Consider the following 16,591-nt stretch of genomic DNA (forward strand, 5'->3'; position numbering starts at 1 on the left):
TCGAAGGTTGTAGAGAAGTGGTCTCTAGTATTGATGCTATACAATTCTATACACAGAAAAAGAACAGCCACAGACTGGACACAAATCAAAGAATAAGGGGAAGGAAACTATTACAGACTCAACACACCAAGCAAACAAACTAATTGACATAAAAAGAATATGAAAATAAAAAACAAAATGAATGAAATTAATATGAACTAACACAAAGCAAAAATGATTTACGATATGCATCTTACTACCAAAGGTGACCCCGTTTTTTTTTCATGGATTGCCTTCAACAATGACACAAACTTCACAAGGTAATTTCTGGAGAACCACTGAAGCTTCAATTTAAGAGAGCCAGGAGCCGAATTTTCGTGATTCACAGATTCAAGGTTCATTTGGGTAAATGGATGGAGTTCAGCCAGTGGACATGTCAGACTTAAAGTCACACAGCAGCTACCACCCTCAATAACCTGGAAAGAATAACATTAAACAAGCCAAGCAAAAATATGCGACAGTAATTGGGGGTTCGAAGAGTAAGCAGGGCCAAAATACCAAGTGGAAAGATATTTAGGAATTAGGCTTAAATCGGTTTTCAGTATATAAGAATATCACTAAATTTGATTTTAATTCAGTAAATTTTTTGCTCATTTTGATCTTTTTAAATCTTATGTTTTTTTTAAATGTTTTCTGTCATTTTTTAGCAAAGACGTGATAAGTATTTATATCATGTCAATGACCCTTATAAGGTTCAAAGATATTTGTAGAAAATTATTTATGCAGGAAAGAGATGTTCTTCACATCTTCCATTCACAAGGAGGATCTCGGGATGACATCAAGAGTTCAAAATCTACTGGTTTTGTTTGTTTCTAATTGTCAGGTACTCACCATCTCCGTAATGTCAGCAATGGAGCAACATGAATCAATTCTGAAATAGGGAGACACGGACGCATCTGATGAAAAAAAGTACAGCTGCTTAACATCTTCAATGCATAAAAGCACATACCCTCCAATCACAAAGAGTGATCTCGACAGCCATGATTCCTCTGTAAGTTTAAGACTATGGATAGCTTAATATCTGTAAACTATTAGTTACTAAAATAAAACGTTTTGAGGACATTTTAAAAGGATTTTGTCCATTGAAAAACAGAGTTTTCCTGAAACCTTTCCAAAGTAATACTACTGAAGTAAAATTGATGGAAACTCCCGTCAAAAGTGGCTTTACACAATCATCCAACTAAATGTGCAACACACTATTCCAATTTCCTACCAACTGATGAAACAATCTTTTGCAATAAAGCATTTCGCATATAGTTTAAGAGATCTTTTTACATAATAATAGAGCAATAAATTAATCTCCAAAAAGGTTCAAGACGTAAAAATAAATTGACCGCTGTAATTCTCATTAATATAGAATATAAAGAAAAAAGAACTGTATAAAATGACTAGACAGAAGCTTACCACTTCCATTTTTACAAAAAACGAGCACCATTGCATACTGATATATGCTCACATTTGAACCACCACATACTTGTTTGTCAAACAACCCAACCTGGACCTGCTCCAAACTGCCATTTAAATTTCCACAATCCGTCTATTATAACAGGAAGAATAGGAAATAGAAAATAAAAAATACAACATATTCATAGATCACATATGTAGAGCAACTGATAATATCAATACTTTCATGAAGACATACACCCTTTTAATTAGTGTGTATCTAAGACAAATGGTAAATCACCTTCTTATTGAGCATCTATCATTTCCATCACTTGAATCAAGCACATGTATGGTGCATAGTAATTCTATTGACTTCTCAATGCTTCTTGTGACAAAAAGATACGTTTCCCCATTCTCAAAATTTACCCTGACGGCCAAAATAATTATACTTAGAAAGCTGTTATTTCTCAAGTCAACGTAAGTATACAAGTTCACTAACCTTAACACCTGAAATCCCATTCCTACTTGCACCTCGCAAACTTCTTCAATATTGTGGGAACTCAACACCTTCAAAATTGTACCTGGATGGCATACCGAGAGGGTCTTAATAGTAATATAAAAATCAACAAAGAAAGCTTTATTGATCTACTTTGTTGAATTAATATGCATATATTTTTCAAAAAACAATGAAGGAAATTTAAAAAGCTTGTTCATTTTTCAAGCTGCAAAACATGGATAAAAAGTTTCGTAACTTAGTAATAATGAAGTATCATTTTTCACATTTAGAGGAACAAAAAGTTAAGCCTTCTTAAGGGCTCATTTGATTTAGAATTTTGAAGAATTGGTTCCAAAAGAAATAACATTGAAAGCACGAGTTTAACAAAAATGATTTGTTATTTGAGATTAATTAAAAATTAGCTTAAAAAATAAACTTCAAAGAAACAACAAAATGAAGAGAGAAATGATACTGTATTGAGCTAAATTATCAAACGCACATTTAAACTGTACAAAAGTTAAAGTTCCCTGTAGAAGCTGTCATATAAATTAACTTTTACTGATGCCATATTAACTCTGTTTTTAATCGAACATTGTAAATGCTCTGGAACTTCATTTTAACAAACCCAGATTGGTGATTTAAATAAGGGACAAGCGTTAACCCCTAGAGCAGAAAAGGAGGTTCATAATTTTACAAACATTATAGACATGGACAGGAGACAAGTGAATCTAATGAAAAATGAAAGGAACAATTTAATTTCTGTTGCTAACAAAAACAAAAGGTCATGGCCTAACCTGACCCATCAGAAGTAACGTTGATCAGTAGCAAATAGAGCTTCTTATGGCTGCTCAGTAATACTGCAACTTCACTACATAAAGGGAAAAAAATTAAACACACCATTTCAGGAATGTGCAGAAATTTTAGCATATATACTATAATCTATGCAGAAAAATGTGGAAAGGGATACTTTAATAATAATCATACAAAAAGTGTTCATTTTGGAAAATATAATGTCCTTTTTTTATAAAAACTAGTAGAAAGGGGTGTGACTTCCCCAATCTAAACCATTTTTTATAAAAAATTGTCATGTCTCTCACTTGCCTAGTCTCTTGGTCATTTCATCATCCGTTTAAAGTCACATGTCTCCCTCAACTAAATCAATATTGCCTCTTCTACACCTTCCTTTGCCATTGGTGAAAGGCAAAAGCGAAAGCTCCTCTGTCATAGTGGTCCAGTCAGCTTAAGTGAGTCCTCTGTCATAGTACATTCTCTTTTTCATCAGCACATTCAGTGTTATGCTCGTTGATCTGATATGTTTATCTATTATAATTATAACTATACATATAAATATTAATCTCCATTTTCTGCACTCTTTCTCTCTCTCTATGTAATTCACAATGTCTGATATCAGTTGGTCTGGATCTTTGTCATTGGTTCGCTACTTTGCTTTCGTATGGAGTTACAATGTTGAATGTTAAGTGTATTATGTTCAAGTATATATGTCATTTATATTAGGTAAACTCTTATGAGATTACAAATTACGAGTCAAGTCTACAAAAGCTCCACGAGTTTACATACACTTTCAAGTTTGACAACCTAGGTTCTATATAGTGGTGGAGGCAGGGTTTGTGCTTGGCCTAGACAAAATGCCTCATTTTCTGTCTCAGGGAGCCATAAAATATTTTATAAGAAATGTAAAATGAAGTTAAAAATTTTGGGGGTAACCATGGCATCCCCCAGTTGTATCCATCTTCCTTCTACACTTTTGACCAGTTTACTTAACTCTTCCCCTCCTCATGCATAAACAAAGTTTCAGGATAGATAACACCGGGAGGTTTCAACTTAAACAATAGAGGGAAGGATGCCACTTAAGACGGATCCAGATATTTTACAACTCCTAAGAGACACTGTTAAATGTAATCAACAGCAAACCATAAGAAAGCACCTACTGGTTGATGTATTGGAAAGATTAGAAAGACATGGCCAAGTGAGCATATCGTACTTTCATTTTTGCAGATGAAACAGTTCGCACCAAACAAAATTAAAACGTAAAAAATAATGATTCTGAATAATAATTGACTAGTGACCCTAAAATAATTATGGAAATAACTAGAGACCCAAACAAACAAAACTGCCTAAGACAATGTTATTTATCACCCATTTGATTCATCCCGGCAAATTCACACAAATGCTGGTGAGTTGAACTAATTGATAATTACCTTTCTTTATAGTTTGTCTCCCTCTGAAGGACACAATTACAGCGCATACAATGACTACAGACCTCACTGGCTTCAGAATCAGCAACAGTTGTATTGAAATATGTCACTATAAAATCATCCAATTCTTGCTTTAAATTTGCAGAAATATGTCCCAGACTTGTCTTCTCTAGTGTATCATCAGAAGCATTGCCATCTAATTTCTCTTTTAGTACTGAAATAATTCTTTTTTTGGCTTTTTTTCTGATTTTTCTTTTCTCCAACAAACCAGTGTCTTGGCTAGCACAACATGCATTCTCAGCAAAATCAATCGCATGCTGCTTAGAAATTTGATCAGAGGAGGAACTACAAGAAGAAATTCCATTTTCTCTTTCAAGAGCATTTTCTTGTCTTGGGTTGCAAAACTTTTCCTTAAGCTGACTTTGAGATAAATGACTGCCAACACCATTCACATAAGTTTTACATTGGGGATTATCAACTTCTGAAACTGATGGCTCAAATTCAACACAATCAACTTCACTACAGCTTGTGTTACTATCAGAAGATGCTACTGAAAAGGAATCTGTCGAAAGCTGCAAAATTTCTTCTACCAGGTGTTGCCGGCGATGAAGAAGGTCTTCTTGAAAATGAGGAGGAGATGCTGGGCAAGCAGATGATGACTGAGACCCATATATATCATGAATAATAGTCAATGGTGACATGTTGACATTTTCAGTCATTCTTTGTGCCCCTTCAGTGGTAACGGTGTCAGCATGAGAACTTCTAGTTTGTGAAAGTGAACTGCCAATGCCCTCAAGTGAGGATTTAAGCTTCTCCATGTCCACTCCTCCCGAGTCAAAAAGTGAGGCCCCACTGGCATTACCAAGCAAATTTCTATAGTCAAAGTGTTGTGGCCTATGAAAACTAGCAGATGTATCTACAAAAGAACTATCAGATTCTAAAATATTCATGCTACTGTCATCCCCTGACGCTAGAACGGAGTCTGAAGCATATCTAGAGACTTCACCAGACTGCTCGAGATGTGTCTTGTTTCTGATGTAATTTCCCTTCTGATGGGGTGTGGTGCTGCCTTCTTTCATAGTCTGCACTGATTTGTCAGGAGCAATATCCATCCAGTCTTTAAAATCCCTCAACCAATTAATAGAACGCTCTTTCTTCATATGTTCAATTCTATTTATCAAATCTACTATTTCAGGTTCATTGTCAGATAAATCAGGATCCTCTCTATTTTGAATAATATCATTAGCACAAGACCCAGAGTCTTCCTCAGAATATATGCTAGTGGTCTCTTCTTCATTTCTGATACTGACAAGACGACAGGCCTTTCTCTGTTTAAATCAAGAATAATATCATGTTAATATCTAATACTGATCAAAATGAAAAATATTAGATTTTTCACAATATTATAGGTATAAGCACAGATGAAATTGGATTTTCAAATTTAATTTTCAAGAAATGAGAATAATTAGCAACAAATTCAAGGTACAAAATAAATAAATGTTTTTCATTGTATATGAATATATACTCAGCTTCACTAATTACATACCCTTCTCATATTGGCACCTTCAGCTACAGCCTCATCCTTTGCAGGTACATAAATCCCAAAACTGGCAGGTTGCTTATGCATACTGGCAATAATTATTTGTCTCTTCCAAAAATCACTAGTGTTAATTTCTTTCTCATCTAATTTCAGCTGATTAACACAGAAGACCAGATGTGTGTTTAGAAAGAAGAGAGTACAAGATCCAGATAAAAATAACAAAGGTGAAGATGATATTACAAAGAAATTAACTGATCTCTGAAAGTAGGTACAATAAAATAAAAAATATGGCACACAACACAGACAAGAACATATATGGACAAACAAATAGACAAAGATGGAAACAAATAGTTAGATCAGCAGGCTAAGAAGTGAAACAATACGACTTACCCTTTCTGGGAAGGCAAAAAAGCTGAATACATGTGCTCTATACCATCGAGCACAACACAAAGGATTTCCTTCCAACCACAAGCTTTGAAGAAATGGAAGGCCCGCAACGAACTCTAGCTCTGAAAAATTGGAAACAATATTGTAGGAAAGATCAAGTCCTTCAAGTGACTTCAAATTCTCAATTCCACGCAAAGTAGTTAGAGCATTGTTCCTCAAAACTAGTTTAACAATTTGAGGGGAAACCTGCACGGTTCAACGAAATTGTATATAGGTCTCCAGAGCAAATCCCTAAATGAAGGCATACAACTAAAACAGAAAGGATCATGTCATTAATAACTTTTCTACAAAAAATTTGCTCTCATTTCATTTAAGGATCATGTCATTCAAATCTGCAAGCAAGTAAAGAGGACCTAGCTTTTCTTTGCAAGTAGTTCACAAAAATTACTGATATCATTTAGATTTTCACTGTAGAGTGTATGAGAGCACAAAAAGAAGCACGCTCAAAACAAATATAGCACGCCAGTTAATTATGGGAAGTTGGGAACATAAACTATTTTTAGGGATCTACCCTGGCAAGTGTGTGGCATTTAAGAATATACACATACGTTTCTGCATGATCTGATCAACATGGAAATGAACATACATGATGGTACTCCTGTATTAGCCACGTTCCAGGCAGAACCCTTGGGTGTGAGGGGGAAGGTTGGCAAACAGCCTTAATTATGGTTACCCTTAGTCCATCTTAGGTGTTGCCTCTTTGGAGGCTGTATTGCAACCTCAACTATGGTAGTTTAGAGCCACTTCAAATAGAGATATGGTTTTAAAATACTTTAAAAAAGCTTGGAAAATCCTCAGCATACACGCCAATTTTATAAGGATTGCTTTAGGCCCTAAAACTAATTTCTAAGAGAAGATTCATCCTCGATGTTAGGGGGCACAGTAGTGCTAGGAACATCCAGAATAACCCTCCATACTGAAAATAGAAATTCATTCATCCAAGCAAACTAGAATCACACACCACTCCAGAATTGCTAATTGCAAGATCAAAAGGAGCTTAATACTTCCATTTTCAATCACACAATAAGTGCATGAGTTAGCTAGAATTTTGAAAACCAAACCAAATCAACTCCACTTGGGATCCCATCACTTGAAACCCAGGTTCTCCATTTGGAGCAAAGACACACCTCTCCCTTAACCTAATAATTGATATCCTTTTAACACCTTATCGAAAAGAAAACAATATCCAAGGTGACTAATATTTTCAATCAAGTTAACTGAAGGAAAAACTTTATCACAGCCAAGAAAGGAAGAATAAAGAATTGATATTCATGTCATAGTGTTGAAAATCTCATAGTACCATGCTCTGTTAAATGTTGATAGAACGGAAATTTCTACAATTGGTAGAACGGAAATGGAAAGATGGCTTCAGATTCAGGAAAATAACCCAATAAAAGAAACTCTAGTTTCCCAACAACACTGATGCGATGCAGTCAACTAAAACGAAAACTAATTTTCCAACATGCAATAAGCAGCAAAAAGATTTTCCCCCAAGACAAACAAGGTCCAGCACATACTGTGGATGCAATTGCAAAAGAGCATATAACGAAAAAACAAATATTCTATTCATGTACCCGGGTGAAGGGTGCACATGTTCTCAAGTGATTGAAACCAAGGTCCAAATGCTTCAATTTGGTACACTTCTGCAGATTATCCACCTTTGCGAACTTGTTCCTACTAAGGTCCAGTGTTTCAACCGCAGGAAGAAGCTGCAGAGACTCGTCCATGAGAACCAAGCCATTACACGCACATGACACAAACGACAGGCGGTTCCACTGAGGAGAATTCTTCACCTCCTTTATCCTGCTAGCAAACACATGCCGCAGAGCATTCTGAAAACACAGACACAATTTCCAACACTCACTTAATAGAGAAGAAAGAAAGCTACTTAAAAATTTATGAGAACTTTATAAATAGACTCACAGTAGAGTTATGACAAATGATCTTCTCGAGCGTGTGCCTGAGCTCAAGAAGGCCTTTGGCGGCGGAAGTGGACAAGTCACAATCCCTGAGCTCCAGAACCTTCAAGCTCCCAAACGGCAAGAAGGACAAGGGAGTGGGATCCCTAATAGGATGAGGCAGCACCGAAAAGATTTTGAGCGAGGTGAGGAGGCGCAGGATCCGCCGGAGCTGCTCCAGGGCGCGGTGGTCGCCGAGGTCCGACACGTACGCTCTCAGGTAGTCCACCGGAGCGCCAGCAAGGAGGTTCTCGACCTCGTGCAGCGCCTCTAACCTCGATTGCACGTAGTGGAGGCCCGCCGGATTCAGCTTCAACACCTTGGTTTCTTCGATGAGAGGACCCGCTTGCTCCTCCACGAACTCCACCAACTTCACCAGGTACCGATCTCCGGTCACAATCGTCATTCTCCACCGATGAGTTTGCCTCTCACCAATTTCACACCCGAATTAGGGTTTTTAGAGCGAAGCCAGCAACGTTCGCCGACTCCATGGAAAAAACAAAAAAAAACGAAAGGAACAAATTGAGATATACGCACAACAAGAAAATGGAGAAGAATATTTAGAAAGCGAATAAGGAGATGGATATGGAAATTCAGAGGATGGACAAAGAGAAGGGTGGTTTGGGATCGGGAGGAATGAGCGAAAGAAAAACGGCCATGAGTACGGATGAAGCGTTAGGGAGAGAGAGAGAGAGAGAGAGAGAGAGAGAGAGAGAGAAGGTGACGTTTTCAATTCTTATATTTTATATTTTATTTTTTATTTTTGCAATGTAGTACTCATTTCGTGTTTAGTGACAGAAAGAAGGGCATTTACTTGAGGTGAGTGAATTGTAATGATTGGGTTTGGTGTTTGAATATAGAGAAGTTTTCAAAGGAGTAATAATAAATTAGAAATACTGATGAGATCAAGATGACACGTGGCTGCAATGCTCCTCCTATTTTATTATCTGAGAGAAAATATTTGGATATTAATTTATTGTTTTTATCTCTTAGTAATTAAGTTTCTTATTTTTCTAAAGTAATCACCATCCTAAACTATCTACATCTACATACGTTCATTATGTGTAATCTTTTGTAATAATCTTATACATAATGATCAAGATATATTGACAGCGCAATTAAGTGTAATCTCTCTTCGAATTAATTCATTTCAACATCTATATTTCTATATATTTAAAGTATCCATAACTCGTTTATCATATTAATTAATTGGTTAATTTAATTGGAAGTATTATCTGTAATTATAGTAATCTTTAATGATAAATTTTTCAATCGAGACAAGTTATAATTTATTATTTAATGGAAAAAGAGACTCACTCGCTCTATAATTAAAAAAAATTGTTAAATATAAAAGAGTTATAATGAACGTTAAAAAGTAAATAATAGATTGTTTATGATGAAATTTGACATTAAAATGAGTTATTTCGAGAAATAATAGCTCATTCAGAGAATTATAGCGATAAAATAACTCATCCAAAAAATATACATCAAAATAATACATCTACTTTGTTTTAATTAAGGAAAAAAAGTAAAATGAAAATGATGGAAATAAAAGCGATAAATAAAAACACAGGAAAAATAAGATGTTTATATATGTGTATGTGTTTGTTTGGATGATATAAATAAGAGGGGATAAAAAATGGTAAGAAAATGTAAAAAGAAAGAAGATTTAACTCTACAAATTTGAATTCTTTTTACCTCCTTATTTGTCTGATTTTATACTTATTTAATTTTTTTAAAATTGAAAAGAAAAACTGTATAGATTACCCACCGTCATTTCCATCCAATTTCATGTCTCAATGATTAAGAAACATCAAATGATAGCTTTATCCCACCATTACGATTGTCAACTCTACCACTTCCCCCGATCTTTATCAGTATCAGAAACACAATTTCCTCGTTTATAACTTCTATTATAAACACTGGTCTCCAAAATGGAGAAGAAAAAATCACAGAAAGATACTTAATGAGTCATAAAATCACAGAAAAAATCACAAAATATATGGATTTTAAAAGCATTACCATCCTATCCAACAGAGTTCCCTCGATCAGGAATTCTTTGTGAACAGAACACTAAAGAATTTTGAACTCTCGTCCCTTTGTCCATGAGTAAACTGAAAAAAAGCATAGCTAAAACCTCTCTGAACTAGTTTCCATTTCCATATAGATTCAAATTTCTGTTTCAATGAGTTTGGCAAAATTTCAGTGTATATATACAAACAAGCTACTTCTGTTCACCTGCGACCACTAGCTAGCGTCTCTTCTCTTCCTCAACTTCTTCAAGGAGTGCTTGTAGCTCTGCTTCTGTTAGGGACTCTAACCGCTTCTGCAGATTCAACAGAGGCAAAATTATTTAGTGTCTTGTAATATTTTCTGGTTTGCATCTAAATTGTTTGAAGTTTGGCCATGACATGTCACTGTAAATATTTTAGGGGACACCGTTTTGCTTATAACTAGTTCATGTGGTAGCACCAATATAAATGATCTTTTCAATTTCTTTCATGTTTTCTTGAAAATAAAAAGGTTATGATATCATGGAACTAGATATGATGTCTTTAACCAAATTACAAGATGCTTGAAAAAGATTAGAAAAAGGTCAAATTTCACTGGGAAATATCATATTCAACACCCAAACATGCACTTCAATCAAAAAGTAATTATTTTCACAGATTTGGCTCAAAAAGCAACCCTGTTAAGATTGTTGTACCTCCATTACTTTGCTTTCATAGTCACGTAGTTGTTGTGCATATGTCATTTCCTTGTTTGAAACTCTGAACACATATGTGAAGATCCACCCAACTGTGAGGCCCAAAACCAGCACTAGCTGAACCACATTTCCTGCTTGTAGTGAATCAACTCCAGCAAACTACAAAGAAGAGTTGTATGAATTAACCCTAGTACATATGTTATACATTTCATCATTGGCAAAAGCAGTTCAAAGAAGCTACACTATGAGAGTTCTTTGTTTACAAGGAACCTGAACCATTTGTTAATAATCTCCAGACTACGTACTTTCTCACTTATGAATTGGAATAAGCTAAGAAAAAAGATGTTGAAGTACAAAAAATATAAAAAAAAACAAAAAGATGTTGAAGTACAAAAAATATAAAAAAACAAAAAGATGTTGAATAAGCAAAAAACGAAGGTACCTCTAATCCACTTTTTAAGCCAATGCCAAGTAAAGTAATCCCAAGTCCAATTAACAGAACATCTTTCCTTGTATATCCAAATGGTGTCTTCTGTAACATCCAAAATCTCATTTTGTTAAATGTTTGAGAGGCTGATAAAGCAAGCAGAAGATTTCAGAGTTAAGTATAAATCAGACAAATACAACAAAGCAGTCATTCTACTCTCCATTTACTGAACCTATTTTTACAACCGAAACACTAAATCTTAATTAATTACAACTTCACTGGTCATAATTTCCAGAAGACAACAGCATAAAATATCATAACCTCATTAAAATAGGTTTTGATACCATATCAGAGAGCAGACTTAGGATTAACTGAAAAAAAAAAAGCAAAAACCTGACATTTGGGGTTTGCAACCGTGTTTTATCGTTAACTTCTAAAGATTTCAAGTTTCATGGTTAAAATATAAATCTGATAGCACACTCCAGCCAAATAAAATCTCCATTGGCCAGTAGATTTCAAGTTTCATAGTCTAAACTCATACTTACCTCTGTCTCCTTAGAGTTTTCATCCGTACTTCCACTAGGGTTGGAAGAATTTCTACTTGTAAGGATAGAGAATCTCTCTTTCTTTGGCAACTTGCAATTAAATCTATTCTCTGACAGAGCAAAACTCCTCTTTCGGTTTAAGCACAGGGGAATTACTGTTCCTGAATAGTTAGCTCAAACAAACACCAACAAGCTTAGTTAAAAAATAATTGCAATTTTCAGGGAAGAAAAGAAGCATCGCTATTGCAATTAGGCGAACACAAATTACAGAAGCAGATTAGTAATTAACGTACCTCTGTTAAAAACTGTACAAGAGTTTACCCCCAGCTGGAAGAATGGCAAAGCAGAAATACCAACATGGATTCTCGCAAATTTTTGGAATAAAGAGTTGCAATTTGCATTTCCATACGCAACATAAGCCATCCCTGAAGAGGAGAGGAATCAGCTGACGCAGCAACTAGCAAGCTCTGAAAACATAAAATCTTGCCGAGCGTTCAAAAGAAGTGATAAGTACAGACATGAAACATTTACCTGTGTAAGGAGAAGTAGAAGAAGCAACGGCAGTGACGAGTGGAGAACGTTAACTCATTGGAGATGAGGTTATTCGAGTTCAACGTCCCAACGTGTCGTTAATCCCTGTTCCACCATACGTGTCCTTTACTCATTGGTTTGGCCCCACTCACCGCTTTAAACGCCACAAACCAGTATATATAGTATAAAAGATATTTTTTATCGCTTAGCCTAATGTCGCGGTTATTCTTATTTTACCTTTAACCACTAATATAAACTAATCATACAACTATATATATATACATATATATATATATGACTGTGTTAATTTTAAAAAATATTTTATAGGAGTTAACTAATATAATATCCCTACGATATTTCCCTTTTGGGCACCAAAAGGTGCTACTTTTGAGCTAGCAAACAGAAAAAAGGGATCTTTATGATTATTGTTGATTTTCTTTAGGTGCAAAGCAAACAGCTGGTCTTAACTGGCCAGAGATTGTATGGGTTGGAGCTGGAACCAATTTGCCTGTGCATGAACATACATACTCAGTGCCTATAAAAAAGTACAAAAAACAGAAGTATATTTTTAAGTAATTTAAATTTTCTTTTCTTTATCTTTTTGCTTTCCCATTACTTCATTTTTCTATGTTCTGCATTTCATATTGGGTTCTAGAAGAAATGAGGAAAGAGAGCAAGTAGATTAACAGTTTGTGAAGTGTGTGTTTCTATGTTGTGGCTGATGTCAACCACCTAAGCAACAACCGAACCGCTCCTTGCCAATCATTCCTTCTGTTGGATAGGGAACAAGCAGAAAACCCATCAGATAAAACATTCAATGTACATTTAAACCCTATGACAACTAATTATAGGCCAATCATTTAGTTGTCCTACTTAAGATTCTTCATTTATTAATTCAGCAAGCAAATTTAATACTTCTCTCACTCTTTTACCTACCTTTTTTAATCAAACTTTATACCCTATGACTTTGGTTATAGCCAACTACTCTCCCAACAGGTTTACTACAAGAAAACATCCTATTAAAATTAGATCCTGACACTCGAAGAAAACTAAGAACCTATCAAACACAAAACTGGGTGATTTTCTTTCAGCTGTTCTTTAATAATTGACAAAGCAGAGACTGTTGTGTGTTTGAGTAAAAGTGTGGAAAATATTAATAGCAGACCACATGAGTTGATGGGAATATAGTGCAAGCTAGCATTGGATGGTGACTGGATACCAAGAGATTTGACGTTTGCCCTCAAATGCAGATGCTACTTTCATATCAACCAAAACAAAGTGCATGTGTAGACATTAGCAGATATCAGGTGAATCCTTTATAAATGGTATAAAATAAAAGAAATTACACAGTACCATATCTAATCATTAGTTTGGTAGTGTCCTTGAGTGAGGTTATCTAAACTTTTTCTCCATCCCTCCCATGTGCACTGCAATAAACTAGTCTCCACTTCTCTCAACAAATACACCCTAAGAAATACAAAACTAAACAAACTGGAAAGTTATGTGCGTCATTTTTCCATATACATCGAAGTCAAAATAGGCCAAATTTGCCAGGTTGGCCTATTTCTTTTAATTAAAAAAGATGATCTTTAACACAAGGGGCAAATAGATTATATACCCGAAGACACGCCCACTTTCTCTTAATTTCGTATCTGCATAAAACTAAGCCTCTGCCAGATGGGAAACTTGGTTATAAAGATATAACAAACACTTACGACAAACTTCAGTAGCAAAATATTAAAATCAGAATATCGAAATAAAGATATGCTAACTGATTACCCAACTATGGACCTTGAGCCAGAAAACGACAATCTGCTATTTTTCTTTCTTTCTTTCTTAACAACCAGGCACCTTCCCTGATAAATACTCTGACATTTCTGAGGTGAAATACCAATTTTGAAACCCTTCTGTGTCTTTCTCAGAAATGGGCAACGCAGCTTCTTGCACACCTTCCTTATCAGCCAATGGGGTCTTCAAGGTGTTGTTCTTGGATGGGAGGTTAGAGTCCTACACAAAACCAATCAGAGCTGCAGAACTCATGCTAGAATACCCTGGACACTTTGTTTGTGACTCTACCTACCTCAAAGTGGGACACCGCATTCAAGGGCTCCTAGCCGATGAGGAACTCCAAAGGCGCAAATTTTACTTCCTTCTACCAATGGAACTTCTCTACTCTGTTCTAACCCATGAAGAAATGAGCTCTCTTAACTACAAAGCATCAAGAGCAACCAAGCATGCAAGTTTTAACAACTTGGCAAAGATTTTTCCAGTTTTCGGTGAATTTTGCATGTTCCCTTCGGAGCTTAAGAGATTAGAAGCTGCGAATCAGGTGGTGAGGGAGCCAGAACCAGTTGAAAGGTACTCCAAACAGAGATCTTGGAGACCGGCGCTGGAAACCATTGATGAAACTCCATGATACATGTTCATTTTTTGTAAGCATACCTTTAGATGTTAGAATTAGTTCATATATTTTTATCGCAAACCAAAATATCTGAGCTGCGTGGGATGGCATGCAAGCTTGATGAAGGACTTCTTGTGTATATCCTTTGCTTCAACTTCCTTGGCTTGTTCATTCATCAATTAAAGGAGTTTTCCCTCGAAAAAAGTGACAATTTTGTGAATGTGTAGAAACAGTAGTAGCATAGCATATCTGTAAACGTTTTATCAAATTTATGAGTTTACACTCACTTTCTTAACTCATATATAAATAAAATAAACTACTGACTGCAAATATTTTTTAGTAAACCGTTTATTTAAATTAAGTCATAAGATTATGTATAGGATATATTAAAAAGATGGTTTATTTTGATGATAAAACATTTATTTAAAAATTTACATCACAGTTATAACTGGTTAAAATTTCACTTGATATTAAAACTATACAAACATATACCTGATACGTAAAAATTGAAAATTGAAAAGTAATATTAATACCAAATTATTACAAAGTAAATGTGTAAGAAAAAAGTGCAGAAGGGAAATAGATAGTGTTCAAATATGCGACTAAACAAATTAACAAAAAATATTTAAATTAAAAATAACGTTTACAAATATTAAAAATATTTTAAATTCAATTGAAAACAGCATTTCAAAAGGTATTAAATTTTTAAAAATTAGTAAGGCGTAAAACATTAAACAATAATCATTAAAATATTGTAAAAAATATTCCAAATAAAAATATGATGTTTTAAAAGAAAAGAAAAACTCCAACTATTTGTGTATCATAACATGATTTCCGAAAATATATGAATAAATATTACAAAAGAACCGTCCTTTGTTTAAGTTATAAAAATTGCATGAAGAAATTTAGCGTGATAAAGTTTCAAAACTTGAAAAATGTGTAGAAATTAAATTTATATATTTTTTAAAATATGTAGAAACTTTAATGAAAACAATTAAAAAAAATTAGAAATAATCAAAGTGAAGAAAATACCATTTTTTCCTGAAAAGTATAAGTTAAACCATAGAGAAAATATAATAATATTTCAAAAAGTTGAAATGTGTAAAAATAGTTAAATTTTTTTGTTTACCATATAAATCAATAGAAGCATTTCCTTTACAATAGTTAAATTTTCTTTTATCAACGAAACATAGATTCAAATCCTGCTTAAAGATTATTAATACAATTTTGCTCTGGCAAATGAATTCAATTTTCATGATCTGAAGAAAATTTAACTATTGTAAATGAAAATGCTTCTTTTGATTTATATTGTAAACTAAAAAATTTAACTATTTTTACACATTTCTACTTTTTGAAATATTATTTTATTTTCTCTATGGTTTAACTTATACTTTTCAGGAAAAAAAATATATTTTCTTCACTTTGATGATTTTTAATTTTTTTTAATGTTTTTCATTAAAGTTTCTACATATTTAAAAAAAAATCTAAATTTAATTTCTACACATTTTTCAAGTTTTGAAACTTTATCACGCTAAATTTCTTCGTGCAATTTTTATAACTTAAACAACGTTCTTTTGTAATATTTATTCATATATTTTCGGAAATCATGTTATGATACACAAATAGTTGGAGTTTTTTTTTTCTTTTAAAACATCATATTTTTATTTGGAATATTTTTTACAATATTTTAATGATTATTGTTTTATGTTTTACGCCTTACTAAATTTTAAAAATTTAATACCTTTTGAAATGCTGTTTTCAATTGAATTTAAAATATTTTTAATATTTGTAAACGTTATTTTTAATTTAAATATTTTTTGTTAATTTGTTTAGTCGCATATTTGAACACTATCTATTTCCCTTCTGCACTTTTTTTTTAAACATTTACTTTGTAATAATTT

The 16,591-nt window shown here is 33.9% G+C and overlaps 3 protein-coding genes across 10 annotated transcripts; 1 reads left to right on the forward strand and 2 right to left on the reverse strand.

Annotated features, from left to right (window-relative positions):
* Positions 1 to 7: 7 nt before the first annotated feature.
* Positions 8 to 9,246, reverse strand: LOC114177742. Of its 6 annotated transcripts, none has more exons than XR_003603199.1 (11): positions 8,045 to 9,244; positions 7,696 to 7,953; positions 6,065 to 6,307; positions 5,681 to 5,827; positions 4,138 to 5,462; positions 2,713 to 2,786; positions 1,922 to 2,003; positions 1,724 to 1,849; positions 1,444 to 1,540; positions 871 to 1,028; positions 8 to 455 (listed from the first exon to the last, which is right to left on the reverse strand). XR_003603199.1 is itself a non-coding variant. In XM_028063245.1 (11 exons), exons 1-11 carry the CDS (start codon positions 8,483 to 8,485, stop codon positions 219 to 221), a joined length of 3,105 nt encoding a protein of 1,034 aa, XP_027919046.1. In that variant the 5' UTR covers positions 8,486 to 9,240; the 3' UTR covers positions 8 to 218. The 6 variants fall into 6 exon arrangements, 4 of the variants coding, with proteins under 4 accessions (XP_027919046.1, XP_027919045.1, XP_027919047.1 ...); XM_028063245.1 differs by having other exon boundaries at positions 871 to 935; positions 1,444 to 1,550; positions 8,045 to 9,240; XM_028063244.1 differs by having other exon boundaries at positions 1,444 to 1,550; positions 8,045 to 9,233.
* A 572-nt stretch (positions 9,247 to 9,818) lies between these two features.
* LOC114177744 lies at positions 9,819 to 12,471 on the reverse strand. 3 transcript variants are annotated; one of them, XR_003603200.1, is made up of 8 exons: positions 12,290 to 12,471; positions 12,052 to 12,183; positions 11,759 to 11,919; positions 11,229 to 11,318; positions 10,787 to 10,945; positions 10,318 to 10,405; positions 10,102 to 10,193; positions 9,819 to 10,001 (listed from the first exon to the last, which is right to left on the reverse strand). XR_003603200.1 is itself a non-coding variant. In XM_028063249.1 (7 exons), exons 2-6 carry the CDS (start codon positions 12,179 to 12,181, stop codon positions 10,331 to 10,333), a joined length of 615 nt encoding a protein of 204 aa, XP_027919050.1. In that variant the 5' UTR covers positions 12,182 to 12,183; positions 12,290 to 12,471; the 3' UTR covers positions 9,977 to 10,193; positions 10,318 to 10,330. The 3 variants fall into 3 exon arrangements, 2 of the variants coding, with proteins under 2 accessions (XP_027919050.1, XP_027919049.1); XM_028063249.1 differs by having other exon boundaries at positions 9,977 to 10,193; XM_028063248.1 differs by lacking the exon at positions 9,819 to 10,001 and having other exon boundaries at positions 10,029 to 10,405.
* Positions 12,472 to 12,569: 98 nt separating this feature from the next.
* Positions 12,570 to 14,967, forward strand: LOC114177745. The gene has a single exon (XM_028063251.1). It carries the CDS (start codon positions 14,214 to 14,216, stop codon positions 14,703 to 14,705), a length of 492 nt encoding a protein of 163 aa, XP_027919052.1. The 5' UTR covers positions 12,570 to 14,213; the 3' UTR covers positions 14,706 to 14,967.
* Positions 14,968 to 16,591: the final 1,624 nt, after the last annotated feature.

This window comes from Vigna unguiculata, chromosome 3 (assembly GCF_004118075.2).
Source record: "Vigna unguiculata cultivar IT97K-499-35 chromosome 3, ASM411807v1, whole genome shotgun sequence".
Lineage (NCBI taxonomy): Eukaryota > Viridiplantae > Streptophyta > Magnoliopsida > Fabales > Fabaceae > Vigna > Vigna unguiculata.

What these genes read in the sequence shown, in the direction of transcription:
- LOC114177745 (XM_028063251.1), top strand. Translation starts at nt 14,214, where the DNA reads ATGGGCAACGCAGCTTCTTGCACACCTTCCTTATCAGCCAATGGGGTC.
- LOC114177744 (XM_028063249.1), bottom strand. Translation starts at nt 12,181, where the DNA reads ATGGCTTATGTTGCGTATGGAAATGCAAATTGCAACTCTTTATTCCAA. An exon ending in AAAACTCTAAGGAGACAGAG is followed by an intron (nt 11,319 to 11,758) that starts GTAAGTATGAGT and finishes TGGATGTTACAG; the next exon opens with AAGACACCATTTGGATATAC. An exon ending in ATGAAAGCAAAGTAATGGAG is followed by an intron (nt 10,406 to 10,786) that starts GTACAACAATCT and finishes TTGAATCTGCAG; the next exon opens with AAGCGGTTAGAGTCCCTAAC.
- LOC114177742 (XM_028063244.1), bottom strand. Translation starts at nt 8,485, where the DNA reads ATGACGATTGTGACCGGAGATCGGTACCTGGTGAAGTTGGTGGAGTTC. An exon ending in TTTTTGCCTTCCCAGAAAGG is followed by an intron (nt 5,828 to 6,064) that starts GTAAGTCGTATT and finishes TGTGTTAATCAG; the next exon opens with CTGAAATTAGATGAGAAAGA. An exon ending in GATAGATGCTCAATAAGAAG is followed by an intron (nt 1,551 to 1,723) that starts GTGATTTACCAT and finishes TTTAAATGGCAG; the next exon opens with TTTGGAGCAGGTCCAGGTTG.